Genomic DNA, 26,052 nt, shown 5'->3' with positions numbered 1-26,052 from the left:
TAGGCTCAGTCATAATCCACAGCACGAGAACTAATCTGTGCTTTGAAAATCATTTCCCCAAAAAATACTTACAAGGAGAGTCCAACTATGAGACAGCTGCATTATGTTTTTTTTTTTTTTACTTTTCCCAACATAACACTGACAAAAAAGGAAAGACAATACAAAACACCTCTGAAAGCAGCTAAAAATACAGTGGTGTTATTGCTGTTCAGAAATTAGCTCATCGGTGGGACTGTGGGAGTGTCAGCCTCACACAACCTTTATTAAAAATACAACCAGTTCTGTCTCAGGTTCAGGAATGTTTCCGCTGAAATTGTTTGTTCCTCTGTGTGCAGAACTGATACAGATGCTTGTGTCTGAACTGTAGGGCAACACTAGCTGCCTACAGCACAGAGACTTACTTGGATCTCTTACACTAACCTCCAAGCAAAACATTCAGTTGAACCAAAGCTCTTCTTGTTTCCTTCTCTACTTTCCTTGGTTACTTTTTTCACCTTTTGGTCATTTCCTTACCTGTATTTTTTCTCCTCTATTTTATCCCTTGTTATGCCTGTCTTGGTTTTTTCTTGTCTACCTATTTTTATTTTCTATTCTTTCTGCAGTGTCATTCCTGATATGTTTCTCCTGTAGTCTCTTTCCTCTGATGTTGTTTTTCTGCTTTTGCTGCTGGTTCTTCCTTCTTTTCTGTCTACTTCTCTCTTCACCATTCCTCTTCCTTTCCCTTTTTCCTCTCTTCTTTCTTCCCTTGTATCTTCTGTCTTTTCTGTCCCTGTTTTTTCCTCTCCTTTGCACTGATGTTTTCTTCACTTCTATAATTGTTTAACTCGACTTTTCTCTCTTGTTTCCCCTTCTATCACTTCTCTTGTTTTACTTCTTGCTTTTTCTTGTCATCTCACATCCTCTCCAGTTGTTTTTGGTATCGTTTTCTTTTTCTGCCTTGTTTTTTGTCCTCTCCTTTCCTATTTTCTCCCTGTTTTCTTTTTGTTTTTCATTCCATGTTTCCTCTCTTCTCATTTTTCCCCTCCTTTTCTTTCTTGTGTGCTTACTTTCTTGTTTTCGCACCCCATTCTGTTCCCCATTCTTCATTTCTCAACGCGTTTTATTTACTTTATTTTCTTGTTTCATTTACTGTCATATCATCCCCCTTTTTCTCCTGTTTCTTCTCCTTGCCATTCGTTTTGACCACAGTGGCGTTTTCTTGCTTTGCTTGTTTTGTCGCAAACTAACATAGCATTACTTCCTTGTAGACCATCAGAAACTGGAGCGGGAAGCCAGGATCTGCAGATTGCTAAAGCATCCCAACATTGGTGAGACTTTTTTTCAGATTTCTGTTTATTACATTTTTAAAGATAACTCATCCAAGTGACTTCTTTAGTCTCAGCTGACTGCACGTTCCCCCAACCTTATAAACAGTACAATAACGGAAACCACCCCGGTGAATGAACAATGGGCTGTGAGGTCAGTTCCTTGATTATTAATATGCAAATTCTAATGAGAACTTAAGGTTGGGGAAACCTGCAGTCAGCTGAGACTGAAGAAGTCACTTGGATGAGTGACGAAACATTTCTCCCATTGAAAACACAGGTGTCTGAGGTGGAGTTGGGGAGGAGGTGGGTTGCACGAACGAAAGTCTGAAAGGAGGATAGACGAAGAGCACAGATTCAAATCATGCGAAGCGGAGGCTGATTGGCTCAAAGAAGGCAGATGAGAAAATAATTGGGCAAGAGTGAGAGTCTGAATAATACAAAGACAGGAGAGTATGTAAAATGCACGGAATTGAGCATAAGTAGTTTGTAGACAGCAGGCAAGAATATTATTGGACAGAGTAATGATATCAGAATTGAGTTTAACAGTGTGGGGAAATGAGATAAGAGATTACAGATCTTCCTCACTGAATTTACGCATAAGCTTCATTGGAACTGAGCAATACTTATGAATTTAGTTTTGCTTTTCTTATTTCTATTGTACAGCTGTCTATTTTGTATATGTATCTGACAACATCATGTTAGTGGGCGTGATGAGGCTTAATCAGAATGTATTAATGTAAGCCCTTTGCATTAGCAATCTTACTGAGTTAGCTAAACTATTGAATTATATATACAGTCATACTAAGTTGTTCTTTGTTAATATTAATTGTTTAACATCTGTGACCCTGAGTGAAGTGAGTTGTGGGGTTGATGACTATCATCAGAAAAATCAGAAGAGTGCACAATGATCCTCTTAACAATGCACAAAGAAAGACGTGCAATGTGAACTTCAAAGTCTTTGCACTGAAGTTTTGCAAGACAAACAGTAATGCTGTGTATGTTTCTAAAAATTAAAAAAACAAACAAACCATACAGGGAAATGCTGACATAAAATGGGGCATTTTTAACTCATTAAGTTATATTAAACTAATTCTTTTGTTAGAGGTGAACTAAAAATATTTCAACTCTCTTTAATGTATTTCAGATTTTTATTTAGACTATTTAAACACTGAAAATATTTCACTTTTAAATCTGTCAGCTTAAGATTTTTATTGATAAGCCATCATAAATGGGAAATAGGCTTTAGTGAATTGCTTAATGGAGAAATTGTCAATAATGAATGCATGAAAGGCCCCAATGTTTAACTTTTTATATTTAAAATGTAACTTCACAAACTTCTGGTTGGGATCTCATTTCTATACACTGGCTATACAGACATTAATTGTGATAAAAAAAATAAAGCAGGGTGTGCTTTAGGGTGTGGTTGCCTTGTGATGGACAAGATGCTGCCATATGGCTTTAACACTATGCAAGAGAAATGATACATCATTTGAAAGATAAACCTATAACACTCCAAAAGACACTCTAAATCTGCATCTCATTTTATATTGGCCTAAATTAACAGCCTAATTCATATCAGTGAATAAGCAATGTCCTTTGCTACCCAGAGTAGCACTAGTGTTGACTGATCAGCTGATCAGCTGTTTAGCAATATGAAATATCAGTTCTTGTGGAAAAATATTCGTCAGTTAAAAAAATAGAAATAGAAAAAGCTAAAGCAATATCTATTGTTTGTTCTTACCAGTATGTCTTAAATATATGGGCTCATTTGGTCTATAATAGTGCCGAAAGGCCTTAATAAATGTGCTTTATAGCAGCCTGAATAAAAAAAATGTCCTAAAACAGACCTAATTAGTCTGATATCCCTCTTGCAGTTCGTCTTCATGACAGTATCTCTGAGGAAGGCTTCCACTATCTCCTCTTTGACCTGTGAGTTGCTTCCTTTCTTTTTTACTTCTCCTGTTTTTCTCCTTCCATCCTCTACTTCTTTTTTCCCTTCTCCCCTCCCTTGTCCTCTGCCTCCTCTTTCCTCTCCAATGGTGCTTCATTTTCCACTCCCTTCCTTCAGTCCTTATGGCATCTGTCTCCTCAGTGATGCCACTGCTTTACATGATTTCTTTCTTTATACCTGCATCTCTTCATTCCTTCTTCTCTTCTTCTTTTTTCTCTTCTGTCTCCATCCCCCTTCTTGGTTCCAAGGCAGTTCCCCCATTGCATAACAGCACCCCCACCCCCTTCCTTGCGGCTCCCGCTTTAGTGCACACACAGATAGATCTACACTCCCCCGCACTGGAGCCAGTCTCCATGGCAACACAGTCAGAGTGAATCCTGCAACCGGGGTTTCCCCCTAATGAGGACATCCCCCTCCTGCATGTGTGTGTGTGTGTGTGTATACATTTGTGCTGTCTGAGTAAAGAATAAAAATTTATATAATTTGCCATTTTAACCTCCATCTTTCTATTTCTCAGAGTGACAGGAGGGGAGCTGTTTGAGGATATTGTGGCTCGAGAATACTACAGTGAAGCAGATGCAAGGTAAACCCCTGGTGAATATTATCTTTGACCCCTTTTTCTTCATCTTTTCTTCATCCTCTGCCTATGTCAGTCCTCCAGCCTCTGCAGTCCTCCAGCAGCAACTTGGAGAGTTGTGTTCCTCTCATTAGCACGCAGATAATTTTGACACATTGTTTTTTCTTTTTTTCTTTTTTTTCGGCAGAACAGGCTGTGGCTCTGACGGATTATACCTCTGCGCAATTTTCTGTGCACTGAATTGCAAATTGAGGGCGAGGAGCTTTCTCCAGAGTCCAAATTTACAGACAGATTGAAACATACAAGAAAACTGTACAGAAGGCACACATGCCCATGCCATAACCCCCTTAGGAGGCAGACTTAAATCAATTTGACTGCGGAGGCGGTTTGTGAAGGCGTGAGAGAGAAGAGAAGAAGGGGACAGAAATGTTAAAGGGAGGATGGGAAGAGGTAGAATGAGAGATGCAGTAAACTGATTTTTTTAAGCTATTTATTATTTTCCATAAACAGATTTATCCCTCAATCCTCGTCCTAACTCTGGCTTATTCATCTGTTATCCAATTCAGGACAATGAGTGATCTTTTTCACATTCGGTTTGGACTGTTATACTTCCAACATAAAATATGAAGTATTAATCAACTATAGCGTGAGAGCCATCAAGTTTTCAAGTGAAGCAGGGTTTGTTTTGTGTCTATGCAGCAACAGTAAAACTGGAGTTTTGTATTATGTTGCCAAAAGCATTATATAAATGTTTTATCTGTGGTAATTCCTCAAATTGTAATTTAGGTAAAGTAATAAAGTACAATATAATCATCAATCAAATCATGATGTTTATGCTGTCAGAAAATAAATTACCATACCTTATTGTCAATTTATTTTATATTTAAACAGTGCCAAATCACAACAACAGTCACTTCAAGGGGCTTTATATTGTAAAGTAGACCCTACAATAATACAGAGAAGAACCCAACAATCATATCACCCCCTATGAGCAAGCACTTTGGCAACAATGGGAAGGAAAAAAACCCTTTTAACAGGAAGAAACCTCCAGCAGGGAGGGGTGGCCATCTGCCATCTGGGTGAGAGAATTGAAGACAGGACAAAAGACATGCTGTGAAAGAGAGCCAGGGATTAATAACAAGAATGAGTCAATGCAGAGAAGTCTATTAACACATAGTGAGTGAGAAAGGTGACTGTATCTTTAGAGTTGCCTTAACTTTAAGTTCTGTTATGGAAATCTTTGCAATCTTTGCAAAGGGGGTCAAATACAGGTAATGGTAGAGAGTGTGATGAGGAGGTGCTTGATATAGAACAGAAATGAAGGACAGACAGTATTAAATTTGAAAGAGATCGGAAACTGCAAGGTGGTAGCAGGGTAGAATGTAACAGGAGGGCTTTCGGTAATCAGTAGGATGGCTTTGGAGAGTAAGAAGAGGAAGTGGGTGAAGGCAGAGGCAAGGATTAAATGGTGGAAGTTGGAGAAAGCAGAATGTTGCTCAGAGTTCAGGGAAGAGTTATGAAAAGCTCTGGGTGGTAAGAGAGAGTTATCAGATAGTACTGAGGCATTTGGTTTAGCCTTTTGACAAACTAAAGAGGACAAGGACACTTGGTGGTGGAATAAGGAAGTACAGGAAGTACAGGAAAGTATTCAAAGGCAGAGGATAGCAAAGAGTAAAAAGTAAGTCAGGGAGATGACGAAAGTAAACAGGAGTACTGGAAGGCTGGGGTACATCAAAGAAAGAGCCTGCAAAGGAAAAGGCTTTTAGTGAATTGTTGTATGTGAGATAGACACAAGGGAAAGAGAAAATTACTTTTGCTGATTGGCTAAGCAGAAAGATTTAGCTGCAAGTGATGCACAGCAGGTTAAGGTGATTAAGGAGAGAAACGGAAATGTGCTAGTGATAAACAGTGATAAACCTGTTGAGTTATGGAGATGTATATAGAAGAGTACAGTGGACTGTTTGGCCAGTTTTTTTTAAACACAGTTTTAAAGAATGAGAGGATGACTGAGGAATGGTAATAAAGTATACTGGCTCCAGAGTTCCAGAACAACAGTAATGTGCAGAGGTATAGTAAGTACAGGGGGATAGAGTTGATTTGCCTCACCATGCAGCTATGGGAAAAAGTTGTGGAAGCTAGGTTAAGAAGAGACGTAATGAGTAGTGATTGTTTGGATACTTTTACCATTTTGTCTTATTGTAGCTGCTAGTGGTTCAATAAACACAGCAAAGAGAGGTGGCGAGAGAGGACATCTTTACCTGTCCCATTGTGTAGAATGAAGTTTTGTGAACTCAATTAATTGGTGGTGGCTGCGGTCTTTAGTGAAGTGTAAAGTGTCTTTATTCAGTCATTTAATTAATTTTCTCCAAGTGTTGGAAACAGTAATTTCTACTTAACTCTATCAAATGTTTTTTCTCTGTCTAATAATAAAATTATGGTGTTTATTGTTGTTTGAAAGCTGTATTGAATTGAAAAGTTTTTGGGAATTAGTGGATGAATATCTACTTTTGGTAAAACCTTTCAGATCAAGATGAATAAGAAATTGTATGATTTTTATCTAGTTCATTTTAATAACCTAACCATATTAATAAGAGATAGTGGTTGATAGTTCTCTGGATCAAGGATCTTTTGCTTCAAGAGTAATGTCATCAGGTGTTGTATTCATACTTTGGAGGACTCTTTGAAATCATTCTTATAAATAATAGAGTTAAATTGTCTAAAATGTCTTTCAAAGTGACTGGAGAAACCTTCAGTTACAGGCATTTTATTATTGGGCATTTGATTGAGTATATTAGCGATAGGGTTTTTATCTAGTGTGTTCATTTGATCTTGTGGGAGGTTTAAGGATGTCGAGCAATTTAATGATGTATTCAATATTCAGATCATAATCTGAGGTTTATAATTACAAAACAAATCCTGAAAACATTAGTTATATCTATAGAGCTGTAAAAAAACACCTGATAAGTCCCAGGTAACTGTAATTATTGCTTTAACTGTGTTTTGTTTAACTAGATGTGGGATTTTACAAGGTATTCACTTGAATTATTAATACACTGGACTTTGTTGAATTGAAGTCATTGAGAGAAACTGTTGGTGTGTGTGTGTTTTCTTTCTGTTTTTGTTTACTAGATCATTTAGTTCTGAAGTGAAAAGTTATTATTAATCTCAGGCTCTCATCCACAGCATCTCTTTTGTCCTGTCTCCCTCCCATCAAACCCAAACAGTTGTGGCAGATAGTTACCCGTCTGTGAGCCTGGTCCTCCCGAAGGTTTCTTCCTGTTAAAAGGGAGTTTTGCCATTCCACTGTCACCAAGTGCTTGCTCACAGAGGGGTTGTCTGATTTTTCGGATTTTCTCTTTATTATTGTAGACTTGTTGTTTTACAACATAAAGCACATTGAGGCAATTGTTTTTTGGCACTATAAAAATAAAACTGAGTTAAATTGAAAAAATCTTCAAACTCTAAGGACAAAAAAAACTGCTCTGGGTCCTAACTCTGGAATTACACTAAATGTGACCAAATTTCAAAAAAGAAAGGTCATTATATATCCAAATGGTCCAGTTTAAAACTTCATTGACATTGTAATGTTCAACAAGAACACTTTGCTTGCCATTATTGAAAACAATAAGTCACAAACAGAATAATAAATTGTAATCAGTTTGAACAGATATGACATTGGTAATACTACTCTTTGGTGCTTCCCAAATAAAGCTCATCAATGACTTCCCAATATACTGTACCATAACTGCAACTTGACTGGATGGAAGATGCATACAACCACAAACCACTTATACATACTAATCACTAAACAGTATGTTAAACAATATGTTTAATGAAACAGAACTCACAGACAGTCAGTGGTGCTAAATATGGGGAAACATGTTGTCAGCTGAGACTGAACAAATCACTTGTCAGAGTAATGACATGTTTCTTCCAGTTGAAATGCATCATCCAGATGCATCATCCAGATGCACACAATCGGCTTTCTTGGATTTCTTTACCTGGCTGATTAAGGATGCATCAAGACATTTTCTGTCTTTTTATTAAAATATATATATATATATATATATATATATAATATCACAGATTTGGATCACAGCCTTTATTTCTGTTTAATGAGTAATATTAGAAAGTTGCAGAAAGATCCATCCACACACCTGCAGAAAGGAGCTACATGAACTTGCCTCTAATGAACAAATGCTATACTAATGCTTTGCCAGTTTGAAAAGTCTCTCAACCAATTAAAGGAGATCTGAAGATCAAAAGATATTTAAAAAAAGATAGGAATTTGTGTTAAACTATAAGGAAAGTTATTCCTCTAATTTTAACCTTTACTTTCCCTGTTATTCTCTGTTCTTTCCTTCAGCTGTCTTCAATCTCCCCTGTTCTCTTTGCATAAATTATGTGTGTGTCTGTGTGTGTGTGGCACTCTGTGTGTTCATGTGTGGGTCTTGATTTCTGTCCAACAGTATCTCACTAATGGTTTCCTCTCTGTACTCCATCTGTACGCAGAATCACTCAGTCTCTCCCTTCTTTCTCTACCCTGTTCATGTCTCACTCACTCTAGATGACCAAAAAACAGATTTCCTGTTACTTAACCTCTTCTGGTGTCCAACCATATGGATTCATTTGGTTTTATGTGTCAGCTTTTCACATACTGTAGTTGTTACTTGAATTTCTGTCCACCACAAATGAGTGTGTAAAATAATTCCACAGAAAACTGATAATGAGTCCTCTGGATCAGTGGTCTCCAACTTTTTTTGTGACACTGACCGGCTTATGTCCAACAATATTTTCACGGACCAACCTTTAAGGTGTCGTGGATAAATACAACAAAGTAAAACCAGTACCGGTACCAAAAATAAGAAGATTTATTCATAACACACGGGAAAAGACCCAGGGTAACCGAGTTAATGATAAAAATGATTTAAAAATAATGATAAAAACCCTGAAAACCATAAATTTCACACCCGAGCCTCAACTCTTGTGGCCCGGTACCAAACGACTCACAGACCAGTCCGTGGCCTGGGGGTCCATCCCCAGAGGTTGAATCCTAATGACTCTGTCACTGTCTTGTATATTTTTTTTCCTCCAGCACTATCGTCAGGTCTGCATTTTAATTTTTCTTTGTTAGTCTGCACCATGGGTAAAGACTCGCAGAACTGGCATTTTTTTTTATCTCCCTCACAGGAAGAAACTAGCAATGATACAAGAACCACTAATATAATTCTTGGCGAGTCAAAATGGGTGGGTATCCCATTAAAATGATCTCAACTTTGAAGCGATGTGTCATGTTGGCTGTGTAGAAGGCAGGTTAGGACCCAAATGCAGGACTTCAAAAGAACAATGCAAAACTCAAAACAGCTTTATTGCTGAGCAAAAGACAATAAAATACATTATACAAAATAAATCTGACCAAGCAGAAAACAGGAACTCATGAGATAGGCATAAACGAGGGAACATGGACAACATGGAGCGTACAGCAAGATAAACACAGCCTAGAAGGAGAACATGGCAAAGGGCAAGGGAAGACTGAGACAATATAAACACACAGAGAATACTGAGGGAACAGACCACAGGTGGGAACACAGCGGACACTAATCACAGACTAATGAGACAAGGAGAGCAAAACTGAACATACTGGAGACGAGACACAGGCAACCAAAATAAAACAGGAAGCAACAGAGAATGGGAACGGAAATGCAGGTAAACAAATATAGCAACCCAGATTAAGACATGAGAACGGACAAGGACAAGAGATATACACGGAGCCATGGACAAAGATACACTAGCTTGATGCAGACAGAAGACAAAACACAGACAAGATAGAGTTTACGCAGAATAAGAAGCAGAGGAGACTGGGACACAATGAAGAAAGAAGGGAGCGGACTTCACAATGAAACAGTGGACTAGAACCACAAAGACTTAATATAATACTCAATACAAAATAATAAAGACTAGAACATAAATAACATCACAACCTCAAAAGAAAACATAAAGATTCTACAAAACTAAGACCCCTGGGTCCAAGACACCATAACTGAAGAAACAACCAAAGGGAGTGAAGTGTGGTAAATACATTTGAGGGTTATCTATGCAGCCAGGTACACTAATGACCAAAGTTCAGCTACAAATGATGTGCTGGAAGCATCTAAGCTTTACAGTCCAATATTTCAGTTCAGTTTTATTTATACAGCAGAGTCGCAGGGTTAACAGAGAGCCACTCACACCTATGGCCAAATTTAGAATCAGCAATTAACCTAACCTTACTAACTGCATATCTTTGGACTGTGGGAGATCCAGATTACCCAGCGAAAACCAAAACAGCTACAGATTAGGACATGCAAACCCCACAAAGGCTGTGGCCAGATGGTGGATTCAAACCTTGCTCTGAGGCAACAGTGCTAACCAACACACCACCGTGCTACCAGCATTTTAAAGCTGACCGCACAGCTGGCTATAACAAAGTTTGAAAATAACAATTAATATCTTATGTTTCTTAAGAAGAATAGGAAATGAATTATTACTAAAGTCCTCCAGTATCTCTCTTTTCCAGTATACATGCTGCTCTGCCTCAGTCTTCAGCCTTTCACCTCCTCAGCTCTGCTCCTCTGTGGTGCTCTGCTCCAGATTTCACTCTTTATTTAGTTCTTCATATTCTGGACATCTCTGTTTAGTGCAGTTATTATTCCTCTGCTGCTCTGCATAGCCAGCAACATCTCCATGTGTCCATGCATCCATTATCCCTGCTGATCACAGCTCAATATCCTATTCGCAACCTGTTCAGCCTTGTTCAGAATCTTCTATCTAACTAGCTGCTATAGCTAATTTGACTATTGGGTAATTAAGAGCTAACTTTACTGTGTGCACCAACAAGTCAAGAAGTGAAGCTGATGTTGATTCATAGCTCTATCACTGCATCGTTTTTCCTTGAAGCTGAGTCAAATTGAAGTAAAGAAATATTTCAACCAGCACTGAAGAATACATGCCAGGACATGTATTCCTCAGTGCTGGTTATTACTTGTCTTCAATTTGGATATGCACCTTGACAACACTGGACAACAGCTAGATTGCTTACACTTTACTGTATACAGGCATTGCAAAAGTGTCTCTACATTCTTTCTGAAAGCCACAAAGGGGCGATTGCTGTGGTTTCAAAAAGAAATATGGTTGTACATGTAAGAAATCTGTGGGAAAATGGCGCTCTGATCCCTTGATCTGTTATTTGCACTAAACTGATGAGTGTACAGTCTCAATAAGTAGTTTCAAGTATTACTGACTATAAAAAGGACATTTATTTTAAAAAGAAGAACTGAACATGCTTTTTGAAATGCAGAGTTAGAATCGAATCACCAAATAATTTCTATGAAGCTACATAGCAGAGGAAAGTCTAGTGAATGTAGCCTAGATGCTGGTGGTGGCCAGGATAAGGTGGATATGGGGAGGAGGAATGTGCTTCTTAAAGGCAGAGTGATAAAACAGCAATGACGTTTAAAGCGCATGGAAAACAGAATGATTGGCTCACAGAGGGCAGGCAAAACAAAACAAAAAAAGAATGGGCCAGAGTGATGACAGAATTGAGTTTGTTTATCGTGGGAAAGCAGACGTGTTGCAAAGGATACACTACCAGCTCAAACACACAGGAATGGAAACAGATGGATGAATATAGATCTTCCTTACTGAACTTGTGTTCGACCTTAACCCTCTCAGGCCCAAATTACGTTTTGTGTTGCTAATGCACAACCAAGTCCTGCAGTGGTACTTCTGAGTAAAAAAAACCTCATAAAATATGTATGTGGGGTAATCAGGTTGTTAGGTCTTAACTGTTGCAAATCTGCAACGTCTGCCTGGAGAGGGTTAATTTCGTGAATTATGTTTTAGACTCCATTAGACTCCATCGTGTATTAGTGCAAGCCTACTTAGGTAAATGGCAGAATGCTCTCCGTCAGAGTCCCCCTTTGCTCATCACATTGGATATCAAAAATCCAAGATGGTTATGGTGAAAATGTTGAGTTTCTGTCTTTGTAATGGGACTAATCTTTCTTAAATCCTGATAATACTTTCCACACTCACAAATTCACTAGGGTATGCTTGCTTCTGAGTGATGTAAATGTCATCATCACACAGTGAGCAAATGCTTGCTTTTTTGTGTCCACAGAGAATTTATATTACAATGCATGTGCCCTTGATAGTGGACTTTAAAGAAATATCACAAGAATGACTACTTGACTATCAGGTCTCCAGCTCAGCTGTCCATGTCCTTGTTTGCAATAGACTATAATCAAGTCATTTCATATGCTAAGTGTGTTAGTGGTCTTAGTCTACCCAAAGCCTGTTTTATTGATAATTACTCAATAAAATTTCTCATTTTAAACCATTTTTAAACCATTTTATATGCTTTGACAAATGGCAAAGCTACTTTGGGATCGACACATATGGATGTGTTGTTTACTTCTTATTCAAGTCCATACCTAATCTGTGATATTCAGCTAGAAAAAAACACAAGAAGGCAACAGTAAAAATACTGCAAACATGAGGCTTCAGAATTTCCTTCTGTCCATTTTTTCAGTCACTTACCAGTTGAGAGTCAGCGGGCTTATCACAGCTTTCATAGGTGACATTTCTAACCACTGCACAACTGTGCCATCCAACTTCAAAAAAGTAATGAGTAATGTTACTGTAGCTTTGTCTGTCTTTTGCCATGGTGTGAAAAAGTGTTTGCACCTTCCTTATTTCCTATTTTTTTGTATGTTTGTCACACTTAAATGTTTCAGATCAAACAAATTTAAATATTAGACAAAGATAACACAAGTAAACACAAAATGCTGTTTTGAATAAAGTTTTTTTTTTTTTTTTTTTATTAAGGGGAATAAATTCCAACCCTACATGGCCCTGTGTGAAAAGCAATTGCCCCCTAAACCTAATAACTGGTTGGGCCACCCTTTAGCAGCAACAACTGCAATTAAGCATTTGTGATAACTGGCAATCTTTTCCAGTCTTTTCTAGTGCTGTGGAGGACTTTTGGCCCACTCATTTTTGCAGAGTTGTTCTAATTCAGCCACATTAAAGGGTTTTAGAACATAAACCATCTTTTTAAGGTTATGTGTGTGTGGGTGTGACTAAAGAAAGTGAACTCCGCTTTCCAAAGATGTAAAAAACCACAGTTAATTTATGTTATAAAACATAAATTTACTGGGGGCAATCACTTTTTCGCAGAGGGCCACGTAGGCATGGATCCCCCCCCCCCCCCCCCCCTTGATAATAAACAGCTTTATTTAGAAAGTGCATTTTGTGTTATATTTGTTTAATGTTTAAACTTGTTTGATGATCCGAAACATTTAAGTGTGACAAATGTGTGACAAAAAAACAGGAAAACAGTTTTTTCACACCACTGTACACACAGTCTGTTTTAGCAACAATTGTAAAGTACACAGTTTCATGTTCGGTTTTGTTAGCAATATGATGACAGGTCTACAAAGCTCCTTTTCTCTCATTGTCACATAGTGCAGCTGTGTTTTCAGGTTTACACACTCTGGAGGCCATTTTAGAAAAGCTCCATGTACATGGATTAAACATTCACTTTTAATTTGAACAGAATAGCAAGACGAAGAAACAAAGATATGTTTATGAACTGAATGAAATCTTAGCAATGGAGATTTAAAAAAACTCTATATGTCTAGTCTAGTCAAATCAGGAAATATGTAAAGTGCTTCTCACATCAACTCCCTCGCTTCCTCGCCCTGCAACAGCCTCTGTGCCTCAGATCTTCCCGTTCTCTTCTCTGTCCACTTCTCTTTCTTACTATGTTTTTGGTCCCTTTCCTTCTCGTGTTGCTTCCTTTATCTGGTCTTCACTGTGTTGTTCTGTCTCCACAGTCACTGTATTCATCAGATTCTAGACAGTGTCTCTTACACCCACCACCATGACATAGTGCACAGGGACCTCAAGGTGTGTGTGTGTGTCTCACTGTGTTGCATTGCTGTGCACCCGCTGTACAAGAGCTGCTTGTATTTTATAGTCCTGTTTTTTAATTTTTGCCTGTGATTTGATACAAGTTTTGTCTGTGCCTGCTGCCTGTTTGTTTGTCTCCCCTTGCCTGTCTTGCCTGTCTTCTGGTTCTGCTTTTGCAGCTCTTGTTGTACTATTTTAGAAGTCTGAAATATATTTACAATTCCTGTGGGTCCTAGGACTGTCATACTTTGAGCAAGAGTGACTGAGTGAGTGAGAAAACCTGAGAACGGGTGAAGGAGTAGAGGTCAATAGAGTGGCAGCAGTGACAACTTTAAATACTTGCAGAATCCTTTCCTCAAAGGCTTTGTTATCACTGCTGCTAAATAAATTACACACAAAAATATACAGGTTAGACAGAGTGTCTCCCACACGGAGCTGCAGAGCCCTCCTACGCTGCCTGACTAATATTTGGCACTTTCTTTAAAGCAGAAAATAGCAAACTGCACGCATTCTCTCTGTGTAGCTCACAGACAGGTTCACACTTTTTTATATGTGTGTGCAAACGTGTTGAGTGTGGAAGAGAGAGCTGGTTCCTACACTGAAAACATGTATGTGTGCCTGTGACAGTTGGGGCTCAATGTGCTAAATGTGTTCAGACTAACCTGCTCCCCCTGCTGTCTGCATGCAGTCATTGCATCCAGCAGATCCTGGAGGCCGTGCTCCACTGCCATCAGATGGGTGTGGTTCACAGAGATCTCAAGGTGAGTCACGAGCAGGTCATGTGTCTGTGTCCATGTAGGTGTGTGAATTTTAGCTGCACAGCTATAAAATCAGTATAAGGAACATTCTGTACTATGTTCAGGTCAGGTTTAGCTCAGGGACAAGAGTCCATGAAGGAAAAATGTAGAGCTTCCACAAAAAGAATGATACCTTCCAAATGTTAATACAAATTATTAATTATGAACAGTGTTCCAATTTTTTAAAAAAAAGGTTCTATGTGGAATTCCCACTGTTATATGTGAGTGGTGTAGCAGATTATGTTTTGTTGAGTTTTGTCATCTGTATTGCAGTTTGGTCTGGATATCATCTTCTGATGTCATGTTGTCTGTTTGCCTGATGAAGGCCCAGTATGGCTGTGGTCTCACTTTTTTGTAAATCAGTAAGCGGTTCTCCATAGTTCTGTGTTTTGTCTGACTGTTGTAATTGACAGCTGGTAAGTGCAGTGAAAATATTTATATCCAGCATGTCTGTGCATGTCTATGGGCTGGATTTATCAAAACGTGCATGAGTGTTTGTGCACATATGTTGAAGTTCTGTCTTGTGCATGCACTTGAGTGGACTACAACTGAAAGAGAAATTTCATAGCAGGTGGAAACCTTGTGTCTGCTCACCTCCAGTGGTGCAGTGATGTATACCACGCAGCTGACGTTCTTTTGATTAAGTTCCTTTGGACTTTCATTGACCTGCTTCATGTTTAAGCAGGATATGTATGTATATCTGAACAGGTAACAATGAATCCCTGTTCACAGATGAAAGTAACTAATCCTTCACAGAGGAATGTTTGAATATTTTTTGTGTATATCAAGCGTTCCTCTTATTATCATGTGCTGTTTCTTACAGCATAGATACATACTGCAGCTGTATAAAACAATATCTGCTGTACTGAATTACATACATTTTTTAGTGATTTGTGCAGTATGTATGAGTAGCAAATAAACAAATTAAAAAAAAACAATGTTAATAACCAACCAACATATAATTAAACAACAACCTAAAGCTCTATAAAGAACAAAAAAAACCCAAATAATCTTTTGTAATGATGCAGTCAAGACAAAATATTGTCAAGAATGTATGTTAACATTAATATAGCAATTTATATTACATTTATAGCAGAAATCTGTGTGATGGCTTTTTATTGATTTTAAGACTATATAAACTTAGTACAAAAAGTAAAAAAAAATTGTGTTTGGTCATTAATTAATAAATAAATAATAATTAATAAATTACTCAATAAAATTTATAAATCTTGTGCTGTTGGAAAGCCTGTTTATTTCCCCTTAAATGGTCTTGAAAAGCTTGCCAAATGTTTTATTCCATGACCGTGTACTTCATGGGGCAGGATCAAAGGACAAAGGACAGAGGCCTTGGCAGAGATGATTCAGCTCAGGGAGCTGGTGAGGTGGCCAGTGGCGGAGACTAAGAAGCTGTGGGGGCTAGTTGGACCCCACAGCTACTGGCCAATGGAGTAGATAAATCCTACCCTGAGGTTCAGGATACTCAGAAGACTCTGTCAACTCTTGTGGGAGCTGAGCAGGGTGCACTTTTCTGATGTCTGGGTCCACAGCAGCTCCAGTGCAGGATACAGTGGAAGCTCCAAGTTGGCTAGACTAGTTTGTTCAGAATTCACTGGGTTCACTTGCTGAGACACAGATTCAGGGAAGGTCTTGGGTAGATCAGCACTCTCTCTGACCCAGGAAATATAGAAACTAAGGCAGCCTGTACAACCTGAGGAGCCCTCTCTTCTGTGGAAACAGCTCCCAATTTGGATTTGGGAGACAGACACACTGTCTGCCTTTAAGATTATAGGCTTAAAATTTTCCTTTTTGACAAAGCATTTTCTTAGGTCTGGATTAGGTGACCCTGAATTAGTGCAATAACCTTAGGCTCCTCGGGGTGTAATGCACTAGTGCACTAATGCACAAGTGTTCACTCACCTTTCTTTCACTCACTATGTTTTTAAACACTACTCTGCACGTAATTATTATTATTATTCATTCCTGGCTCTCTTCCAGAGTGTGTCTTTTGTTCTGTCTTCCTCCCCTTGAAACCAACCAGTTTTGGCACATGGCTGCTGGGGAAGTTCTTCTTGTTAAAAAAGGACTTTTTCCTTCCCACTGCAAAGTGCTTGCTAATAGGGGGCCATCTGATTGTTGTTGTTGTTTTTTATTTTCTCTGTGTTATTGTAGGGTCTTTACCTAACAATATAAAACCCCTTAGGGAACTGTTGTTGTGATTTGGTGCTACATAAATAAGATTAAATTGAACTGAATTGAATTGAATTGTCCTATAATAGTCTATTACTGTGAAGTAACTGGGAGTAAGAAGTGGGAATAACCAGCTAGTGAAGCAGTTGAGGTTTGTGAGATTTTATACCTTCGAATGCTGAGATAGCAGCTGGCCAAGCCCTCATATCAGCTGTTTCTCTCAGTCTTTGTGAGTAGACTAGAAACCTAGAACAGTCTAAGTCATTTTCTTCCATGTAGATTGTTGTGCCCTCTGGGTGCTTTGTGCGGTCAACTTGCTCTGTGACTATCAACTGTGTGGAATTTGGTTAATTGTTTTCCAACCCAAGTGCAGAATGCAGGAGACCAAAGTGAGCATAAGGTGAATATTTAATGCTGGATTGATCAAAGGAAAACATGATCCCAAAACAGAAAGCAAAAGGAGGCACAAAGAGTAATTATACAAGGAGTGTAATACTAGGACGCACTAGGAAATCTAGAAAGCATACTGTGGGTGACTCAACAGAGGGGCAAGAGGAGACTGAGACAATAATGACAGTAATGAGGCTAGGGGAAATGGTGGGGGAAAACAGCTAGAACAAATCAAAGACAGATGGGCACAATGGGGCACAAAGGGAAGACTGTACACATTTAATAAAAAATCATTATAAAAAAATGTAATATATAAATTATAAATTATAAAATAACTGTACAAAACCAAAGGCAGAATAGCCAGAAACTGAAACAAAGATATATGAAAGAAGATACTTAGAAATGTGGCAAATAAGAATAAATAATAACAGTCAAACTGAGAACCCAAAAACATTGAACTAAGGTGTTTATTACTAATAACTGACCCAACCAGTTATTAGATTTAAGGGGCTTTTTCACACAAGGCCATGTAGGTTTAGATTTTTCCCCCGGTGCACTGGTGCACAGTCATGTTGGAACAGGAGAGGGTCATCCTCAAACTGTTCCCACAAAGTTGGGAGCATGAAATTCTCCAAAATGTCTTGGTATGCTGAAGCATTAAGAGTTCTTTTCATTGGAACTAAGGGGCTGAGCCCAACTACTGAAAATGACCCCGCATCATGATTCCCCCTCAACCAAACATTATCCTTTGCACAGTGCAATCAGACAAGTACTGTTCTCCTGGTAATAGCCAAATCCAGACTTGTTGATCAGATTGCCAGACAAAGAAGCATGATGCATCACTCCAGAGAACACTTCTCTACTGCTCTAGAGTCCAGTGGCGGCATGCTTTACTTCACTGCATTTGGAACTTGGTCATGAAGTGGCCATTCCATGAAGCTCTCTATGTAATCTTCTTGAGCTAATCTGAAGGCCCAATTTGGAGATCTGTAGTGATTGCCAACCTCAGCACACTATGCAGTTTACCTGGCCTACTAGTTCATGGCATAGTTGCTGTCATTCTCAATGACTTCTACTTTGTTATATTTCCCCCCAACCGTTTACTATGGAATATTTAATAGCAAGGAAGTTTCACAGCTGGACTTGTTTGGAGGTGGCATCCTATCACGGCATCACACTAGAATTCACTGAACTCCTGAGAGCGACCCAATCTTTCCCAAATGTTTACAGAAGCAGTGTGTATGCCTAGTTGTTTGAGTTTATATACCTGTGGCCATGGAAGTGATTGGATTACCTGAATTTAAGGATTTAGATGGATAAGTAATACTTTTGTCAATATTCTGTACATAAATAAATAAATATTTCATTTAATAAATACTTAATAAATACCGATTGCAATGTTTTTTCAGCAATACTTATTTCATCATGGTATTAGTTAATGCTTTGATGCACTGCTCTCTTTATTTTCATCTCTCACTTTAATACAATGCATGATTGGATACAATGCTTGGGTAGCAACCATCAGATGTACACTACTTTTCGTAAAACATTGAAGAATTCTTTGAGTGCACTATATAGTCTGTACTCACTATATTTTAGACAGTACTACATTTTCATTGAACCAGTTAGTGGCCCCTCGCATCCTGTGATTCGTGACAGTGTCATCATGGAGAGAACACTCCCATCTTCAAAGAAATACTACATTATATACAACATCATTTTATGTTGATTTGCAGTGACCCTTTTCTTTAAGAGGACAGTATAAAACCCCCACACCACCCCCACTGTTGGAGTTAACAATGAATTGACTTTCATAGTCACTTAGATTGTTTTTTGTTTTTTTGCTGTCTAGACGCAGAAATAGAAACAACGATAATTCTCAGCCTGAGCCTGCTCTAATCAGACTATGGTTGGATGCTTATTTCAGTACCAACATCACTGTACGGTGCATTTGTGTGGAATCCTCTGCATGTGTTCTGTTAGGATTTTATAAATTTTATGCAAATATCAAATGTGAATTTTTTTTTCCAGGTACAAACATGGAAACTACAGTTACCTACTGATTATTTTCTAAAGCAAATTTCTGATTTTTATTGGAAAATATGAGACAGCATGGTAACTTGTTTGATGATGAAGTTAATATCCTCATGTTTAGCAATTAATATTAATCACATTAACCATCTAACATCCTTTGGTACAATATTTGAGTCAGGAAAGTGGACAAGTGATATACAGAATAGATGATATGTTAAAATCTCACAAATTGAGTTTTTAAATCTCAATTTTATAAAGAATTTGGTGCACTTTTGGTAACATTTAGGAAAGGAAAACATTAAACACGTTTGCATTTTGACTTTAGTTTTTAATTTGACTTTTTTGCCCATTGAGTATACAACTGTATATAATATATACAGTTTTTGTGTTTGATACTGACATTTGCAGCTCTCTTTATCATGATTATGATATAGTGTCAAAAAGTACAAAAACATCATCTGTTCATTTTGACTAAGTAAAAAAGTACAACAATTAATTCCCCGATTAGTCTGAAGTTCAAATCTTGACTTAGAAAGTGTTTTGTTTTGTTTTGGGTTATTTTAAGTTGTCCAAATGAACTAGAACTAGAACATTTTATTAATAAAGTGTAGTAGTATTTCCTAAAATATCAAACAACTGAGTCTGTTCTTTGTGGAATGAAAAATACATTTGTCCAACAGTTGTGGAATATTTCTGAATAAGATTGATCTACTGGGCACAGTAAGTTAAGGCCTTTACTGTATGCACCTTCTGTGTTTTTAAATCAACCAGCAGAGGGTGACATGATGACTGTCCTTCAGCTGGATTACAGCATACAGCTGTTTCTATCACTGTGGTGAAATGATTGCTGCTTCTGTGACACAGATCTGTCACTCTTAGCATAAACTAGTCAGACAGCAAAGAGCTGTCATTCCTGTGTAGCTATTTGTCACATTTGCTTTTTACATCAGCGTCTGAGCAGCAAAGACACGACTATTGCAGACAGACAAGATGTGTTTGGTCGTCCTCAAGTAAACAAAGGCAAAAAAGGCTTATACACATTTTCCAGTCCCATCTGTGTGTCTCAACCTCAAAATGAGAGAGTACATTTTATTTGCTGGAAAATGTATGACTGTATCTCTGAATATGTCTGTAGCCATAACTATTTTTAGCGTTCTGATCTGAGTATAACTGGTCTGCCCCATTCTCCTGTTTTCCCTTTAAAGTTATGTATAGGAAAAGAAGTAAGAGAAGAAACTTGTTCCCAATGCCCCATTTTCCACAACCAGTTGACTACCCCCCCTCCCCCCAAATGCATTTATTGATTTTCTAAATGTTTGCATATACACACACAGCTGAGCATGATATCAGCAGAAGCAGGACACTACCTCAGGCCAACAGGACTCAAGTTGCGGACAGTGCAAAGGTGCCCCGAAGACTATCCAACATATAGTAGCAGGGTGCAAGATGCAAGCTTGGACAGAGTACACCGAGCGGCGCAACCAAGTAGCTCTATAGAAACATCTGCGCCACATGTGGACTAGAACTCCCCAAGTCACTAAAGGAGACACCATCAAAGATGGTTGAGAACAAATGGGGCTAAATTCTTGTGGGAGTTAGGAAGCTGCTGTCCAAGCAACCAGTCATAGTGGTGATTGACAGGGAACAGAGGACTGCAGTTGTGATAGATGTGTCAATCCCAGCAAATAGCAACATTATGAAAAAGTTCTGTATGAATGCCTCACACATGCTTATGCTGCATAGTCATAAACATCATCATCATCAGTCATCAGGTGCTCTGCTAGGATAATAAGCTGGCCAAAATATGAAATATAAGCCACTGACATCAAGACAAGAAAGCTCCTTACCATACGTGGAGGGTTCCATCCCAAGCCTAGTGCCACTGTACACTGAGGGGGAGGAAAGAGACTGATTAGTCAGTGTCAGAAGTACTATCCAAGATGAAACAACAAAGATCCATCAGTACATCAGGAAGATGTAGCAATGATGTAGCACTGAGCATGTGCTTAGGGAATACCCCAGGCAGCAGAAACTCAAGAAACAGGAAAAAAAGAACAGGGACCATCTTGGAAGGACTGGTCCTTCCAGTTGCTAAAAAATAAAATGTCACAGAAAGACTACTGCCATAAAATAAAATAAAATAAAATAAAATAAAATAAAATAAAATATCAGCCACAAAGAAACCAAATTAAAGCGCAATTTTTTTTAAAAAACTTAAGCTTGTTGAATGTGATACTAAACTTTTATCTGGCTCAACTCTGCAAGATTACTGTTGAGATCTTTGCATAGTGATTATAGTACTTGTTGCGAGTGTGTAAGATAGGTTAGATGGAGTTACAAATGACTTAACATGAAATAAAAACATCCCTAGATTTTGCCATCCCTTCTGAAGTAATTTAAGAAAAGCCTTTCAGTAACAATGTCGTAACAACCTTGAGACATAAATTAATAAGGTCATAAAATGTAACACTAACATGACACGACTGTGCTTGTGTTACACCTTCAGCCAGAAAACCTGCTGCTGGCCAGCAAATGTAAGAACGCAGCAGTCAAGTTGGCTGATTTTGGACTGGCCATTGAAGTACAAGGAGACCAACAGGCTTGGTTTGGTAAGACAGACACACACACACACACACACACACACACACACACACACACACACACACACACACAGAAGTGTGCATGTGTCTGTAGGTGTTATTAAAAATAACACAATTAGAAAAGCATCTCCATTAATTTCAAAACATATGTACAATTAGAAAGAATGCTACAGACAAAGTTTCATGCTCAAAAAATTAAGGAGGCATTTAGAAGACAAAGATGATCTAATTCTAAATAAGAGATTATCTAAAAGATAAGACAACCCCCAAAACACAAAGGGTTATACAAGTTGAAGCCACAGATATTTGTCCTTCTTTGGGTTTTCTCATTGTTTTTTCAACACTTTTGACTAAGGTCAGTCTCAATAAAGGGAGTGCAGAATTATTAAGCAAGTGTATTTTTGAGGAATAATTTTATTATTGAACAACAACCATGTTCTCAATGAACCCAAAAAACTCATTAATATCAAAGCTGAATGTTTTTGGAAGTAGTTTTTAGTTTGTTTTTAGTTTTAGCTATTTTAGGGGGATATCTGTGTGTGCAGGTGACTATTACTGTGCATAATTATTAGGCAACTTAACAAAAAACAAATATATACCCATTTCAATTATTTATTTTCACCAGTGAAACCAATATAACATCTCCACATTCACAAATATACATTTCTGACATTCAAAAACAAAATAAAAACAAATCAGCGACCAATATAGCCACCTTTCTTTGCAAGGACACTCAAAAGCCTGCCATCCATGGATTCTGTCAGTGTTTTGATCTGTTCACCATCAACATTGCGTGCAGCAGCAACCACAGCCTCCCAGACACTGTTCAGAGAGGTGTACTGTTTTCCCTCCTTGTAAATCTCACATTTGATGATGGACCACAGGTTCTCAATGGGGTTCAGATCAGGTGAACAAGGAGGCCATGTCATTAGTTTTTCTTCTTTTATACCCTTTCTTGCCAGCCACGCTGTGGAGTACTTGGACGCGTGTGATGGAGCATTGTCCTGCATGAAAATCATGTTTTTCTTGAAGGATGCAGACTTCTTCCTGTACCACTGCTTGAAGAAGGTGTCTTCCAGAAACTGGCAGTAGGACTGGGAGTTGAGCTTGACTCCATCCTCAACCCGAAAAGGCCCCACAAGCTCATCTTTGATGATACCAGCCCAAACCAGTACTCCACCTCCACCTTGCTGGCGTCTGAGTCGGACTGGAGCTCTCTGCCCTTTACCAATCCAGCCACGGGCCCATCCATCTGGCCCATCAAGACTCACTCTCATTTCATCAGTCCATAAAACCTTAGAAAAATCAGTCTTGAGATATTTCTTGGCCCAGTCTTGACGTTTCAGCTTGTGTGTCTTGTTCAGTGGTGGTCGTCTTTCAGCCTTTCTTACCTTGGCCATGTCTCTGAGTATTGCACACCTTGTGCTTTTGGGCACTCCAGTGATGTTGCAGCTCTGAAATATGGCCAAACTGGTGGCAAGTGGCATCTTGGCAGCTGCACGCTTGACTTTTCTCAGTTCATGGGCAGTTATTTTGCGCCTTGGTTTTTCCACACGCTTCTTGCGACCCTGTTGACTATTTTGAATGAAACGCTTGATTGTTCGATGATCACGCTTCAGAAGCTTTGCAATTTTGAGACTGCTGCATCCCTCTGCAAGATATCTCACTATTTTTGACTTTTCTGAGCCTGTCAAGTCCTTCTTTTGACCCATTTTGCCAAAGGAAAGGACGTTGCCTAATAATTATGCACACCTGATATAGGGTGTTGATGTCATTAGACCACACCCCTTCTCATTACAGAGATGCACATCACCTAATATGCTTAATTGGTAGTAGGCTTTCGAGCCTATACAGCTTGGAGTAAGACAACATGCATGAACAGGATGGACAAAATACTCATTTGCCTAATAATTCTGCACTCCCTGTACTGATGCAACACTTGGACCCTACAGAGGTTGTACATGTAGTCGAACTCCTTCAGGATGGCACATCAATACATGCCATTGACAGAACGTTTGCTGTGTCTCCCATTCCAGTGGTAAGTGCATGGAGGAAATTCCAGAATTTCCAAGCAGTTACTCTAGGAAAGCTGGACAGGACCATAGAAGGTCCTTAAGTGGCATGCGTGTCCTTTGTGCTGGAAGAAACAGTATGGCCACTGCCAGAACCCTACAAAATGATCTCAAGCAAGCCACTGGTGTGAATGTCTCTGACCAAATAATCAGAAACAGACTTGTATTATTGTAGGATCTTTACCTTTTAATATAAAAACGGCTTGAGGCAGCTGTTTTGTTTTTGTTTTTTTTTAATTTGGCGCTATATAATATAATAATTTGATTTGAGGGTGACCTGAGGTGTCAGCATCCTCTAGTGAGCCCTATGATCACTGCCCAGTATTGTGGAGCCCAAATGGCATTCATCATAGAATATCCAAATTGGCAAGTTCACCACTGCCACCCTACGCTTTTCAGAGATGAGAGCAGATTCATCTTGAGCACATGACAGACGTGAAAGAAGCTATGGAGAATGTTATGCTGCCTGTAAGATCATTTAGCATGGCTGTTGTGTTGGTGTGTCAATTATGGTGTGGAAAAACATATCCATGGAGCGATACACAGTCCACTATAAGCTAGGCAATGCGACACTGACTGCCAGAAGATATTGGGATCCTTCAACCAATTGGCAGATCCTGTGCTGGTGCAGTGGGTCCTTGATTCCTCCTGATGAACAATAATGTCCAGCCTCCTGTTGACAGAGTATGCATGCAGTTCCTGTAGTACAAAGGAATTGATACCACTTGACTGGCCGTAACTTGGAGTTCAGCCCAGGGATAACGTTTCCCCTGACGTTCTGATTGGTAGACAACCCATTTGAACCACAGCTGCTCCACCACCTTTTAAAGGTATCACAAAAGACAAATCAAACTATAAAAGTTAAGCACCAAAATAAGAGGTTATCTAAAGCATAGGAGCAGAACCTTTTAACCCTCTCAGGCTCAAATTAAACTTTTTGTTGCTAATGCACAACCAAGTCCTGCAGTGGTACTTCTGAGTAAAAAAAACCTCATAAAATATGTATGTGGGGTAATCAGGTTGTTAGTTTTTAACTGTTGCAAATCTGCAACGCCTGCCTTGAGAGGGTTAAAATGCATTCTTTTCTGTACTTTCGCCAAGAAACAGGGCCTTCATTTGTGTTGCTTTTTGTTTTCGTGTGTAGGCTTTGCAGGTACTCCCGGCTACTTGTCTCCAGAAGTGCTGAGGAAAGAAGCATATGGTAAACCTGTAGACATCTGGGCATGTGGTAGGTGTTTTTTTTCTATTTTCAGCACCACCTCTGCCAATTTTGTTCTTGGCACTCAAACAATGGCTGTTTATGTGTGTAGGTGTGATCCTCTACATCCTTTTGGTTGGGTACCCTCCGTTCTGGGACGAGGACCAACACAAACTCTACCAACAGATCAAAGCTGGAGCATATGATGTTAGTCAGCTTCTCATCTCTGTTTCTCTTTAAGTTAAATAAGATGTGGTACATATTTTTATTGTATATGTGGGCATGCTTAGGTGTGCGTTTGGTTTAGTTTCCCTCCCCAGAGTGGGACACAGTGACTCCCGAGGCTAAAAATCTGATCAACCAGATGCTTACTATTAATCCAGCCAAGAGAATCACTGCCCAGGAGGCTCTGAAGCACCCATGGGTCTGTGTAAGTAGCATATACACATCCAGCATCCTATTAAAACTGACAGGAAACAATATTTCACAGCTCCTGATTTGACTATCAAGCAATTTGTAATTTGCAAATCCTCTCTCAGCAACTATGAGAACATGTGCTTAAAACTGCCAAATATGACATGTGCAAATATGTGCTGACATGTCAGCTTATCTTGAATATGGTTTTTTCCATAGACAGGCAAAAGTTCAACCTATTAACCTTCAGCAACCAAGAACTGAGTTCCACATGATAAGTTAAATTCCTGCAGAAATCTCTAGACTCTCCAAAGAAGTCTAGAAAATTACAATTGTGTTTAAAATAGAGTAAATTGACATCTTAAACAGTGTGTTAGTGTGTATAATAAAAATACATTGAAATGTTCAATTTGTTTGGCAATAAATCACAGCTTGATGCTCTGTAAATAAATGCCATCTTTCAAGGGCCTTTGATTAATGTAACAATTCAAGAGACTCTGGATTCTGAACTAAAAACACAAGCTTGAGCCCAATGGAACACTTTTCTTCCAGGAAAAGTACTTTTTGATAAACG

At 38.7% G+C, this 26,052-nt stretch overlaps 1 protein-coding gene across 1 annotated transcript in view; it reads left to right on the top strand.

Annotated features, from left to right (window-relative positions):
- Positions 1 to 26,052, top strand: part of camk2b2 (calcium/calmodulin-dependent protein kinase (CaM kinase) II beta 2) — a 69,257-nt gene that overhangs the window by 9,161 nt on the left and 34,044 nt on the right. The window contains exons 3-10 of the mRNA XM_080874384.1: positions 1,248 to 1,307; positions 3,182 to 3,236; positions 3,776 to 3,841; positions 14,475 to 14,547; positions 21,701 to 21,803; positions 25,011 to 25,094; positions 25,177 to 25,271; positions 25,372 to 25,494. Coding sequence (XP_080730510.1) covers positions 1,248 to 1,307; positions 3,182 to 3,236; positions 3,776 to 3,841; positions 14,475 to 14,547; positions 21,701 to 21,803; positions 25,011 to 25,094; positions 25,177 to 25,271; positions 25,372 to 25,494 — 659 coding nt within the window. The remainder of the gene's footprint in view (positions 1 to 1,247; positions 1,308 to 3,181; positions 3,237 to 3,775; positions 3,842 to 14,474; positions 14,548 to 21,700; positions 21,804 to 25,010; positions 25,095 to 25,176; positions 25,272 to 25,371; positions 25,495 to 26,052) is intronic.

Source organism: Rhamphochromis sp. 'chilingali' (genome assembly GCF_963969265.1).
Source record: "Rhamphochromis sp. 'chilingali' genome assembly, chromosome: 2".
NCBI classification, from domain to species: Eukaryota; Metazoa; Chordata; class Actinopteri; order Cichliformes; family Cichlidae; genus Rhamphochromis; species Rhamphochromis sp. 'chilingali'.
This window is presented reverse-complemented; position numbering and strand designations above follow the sequence as displayed.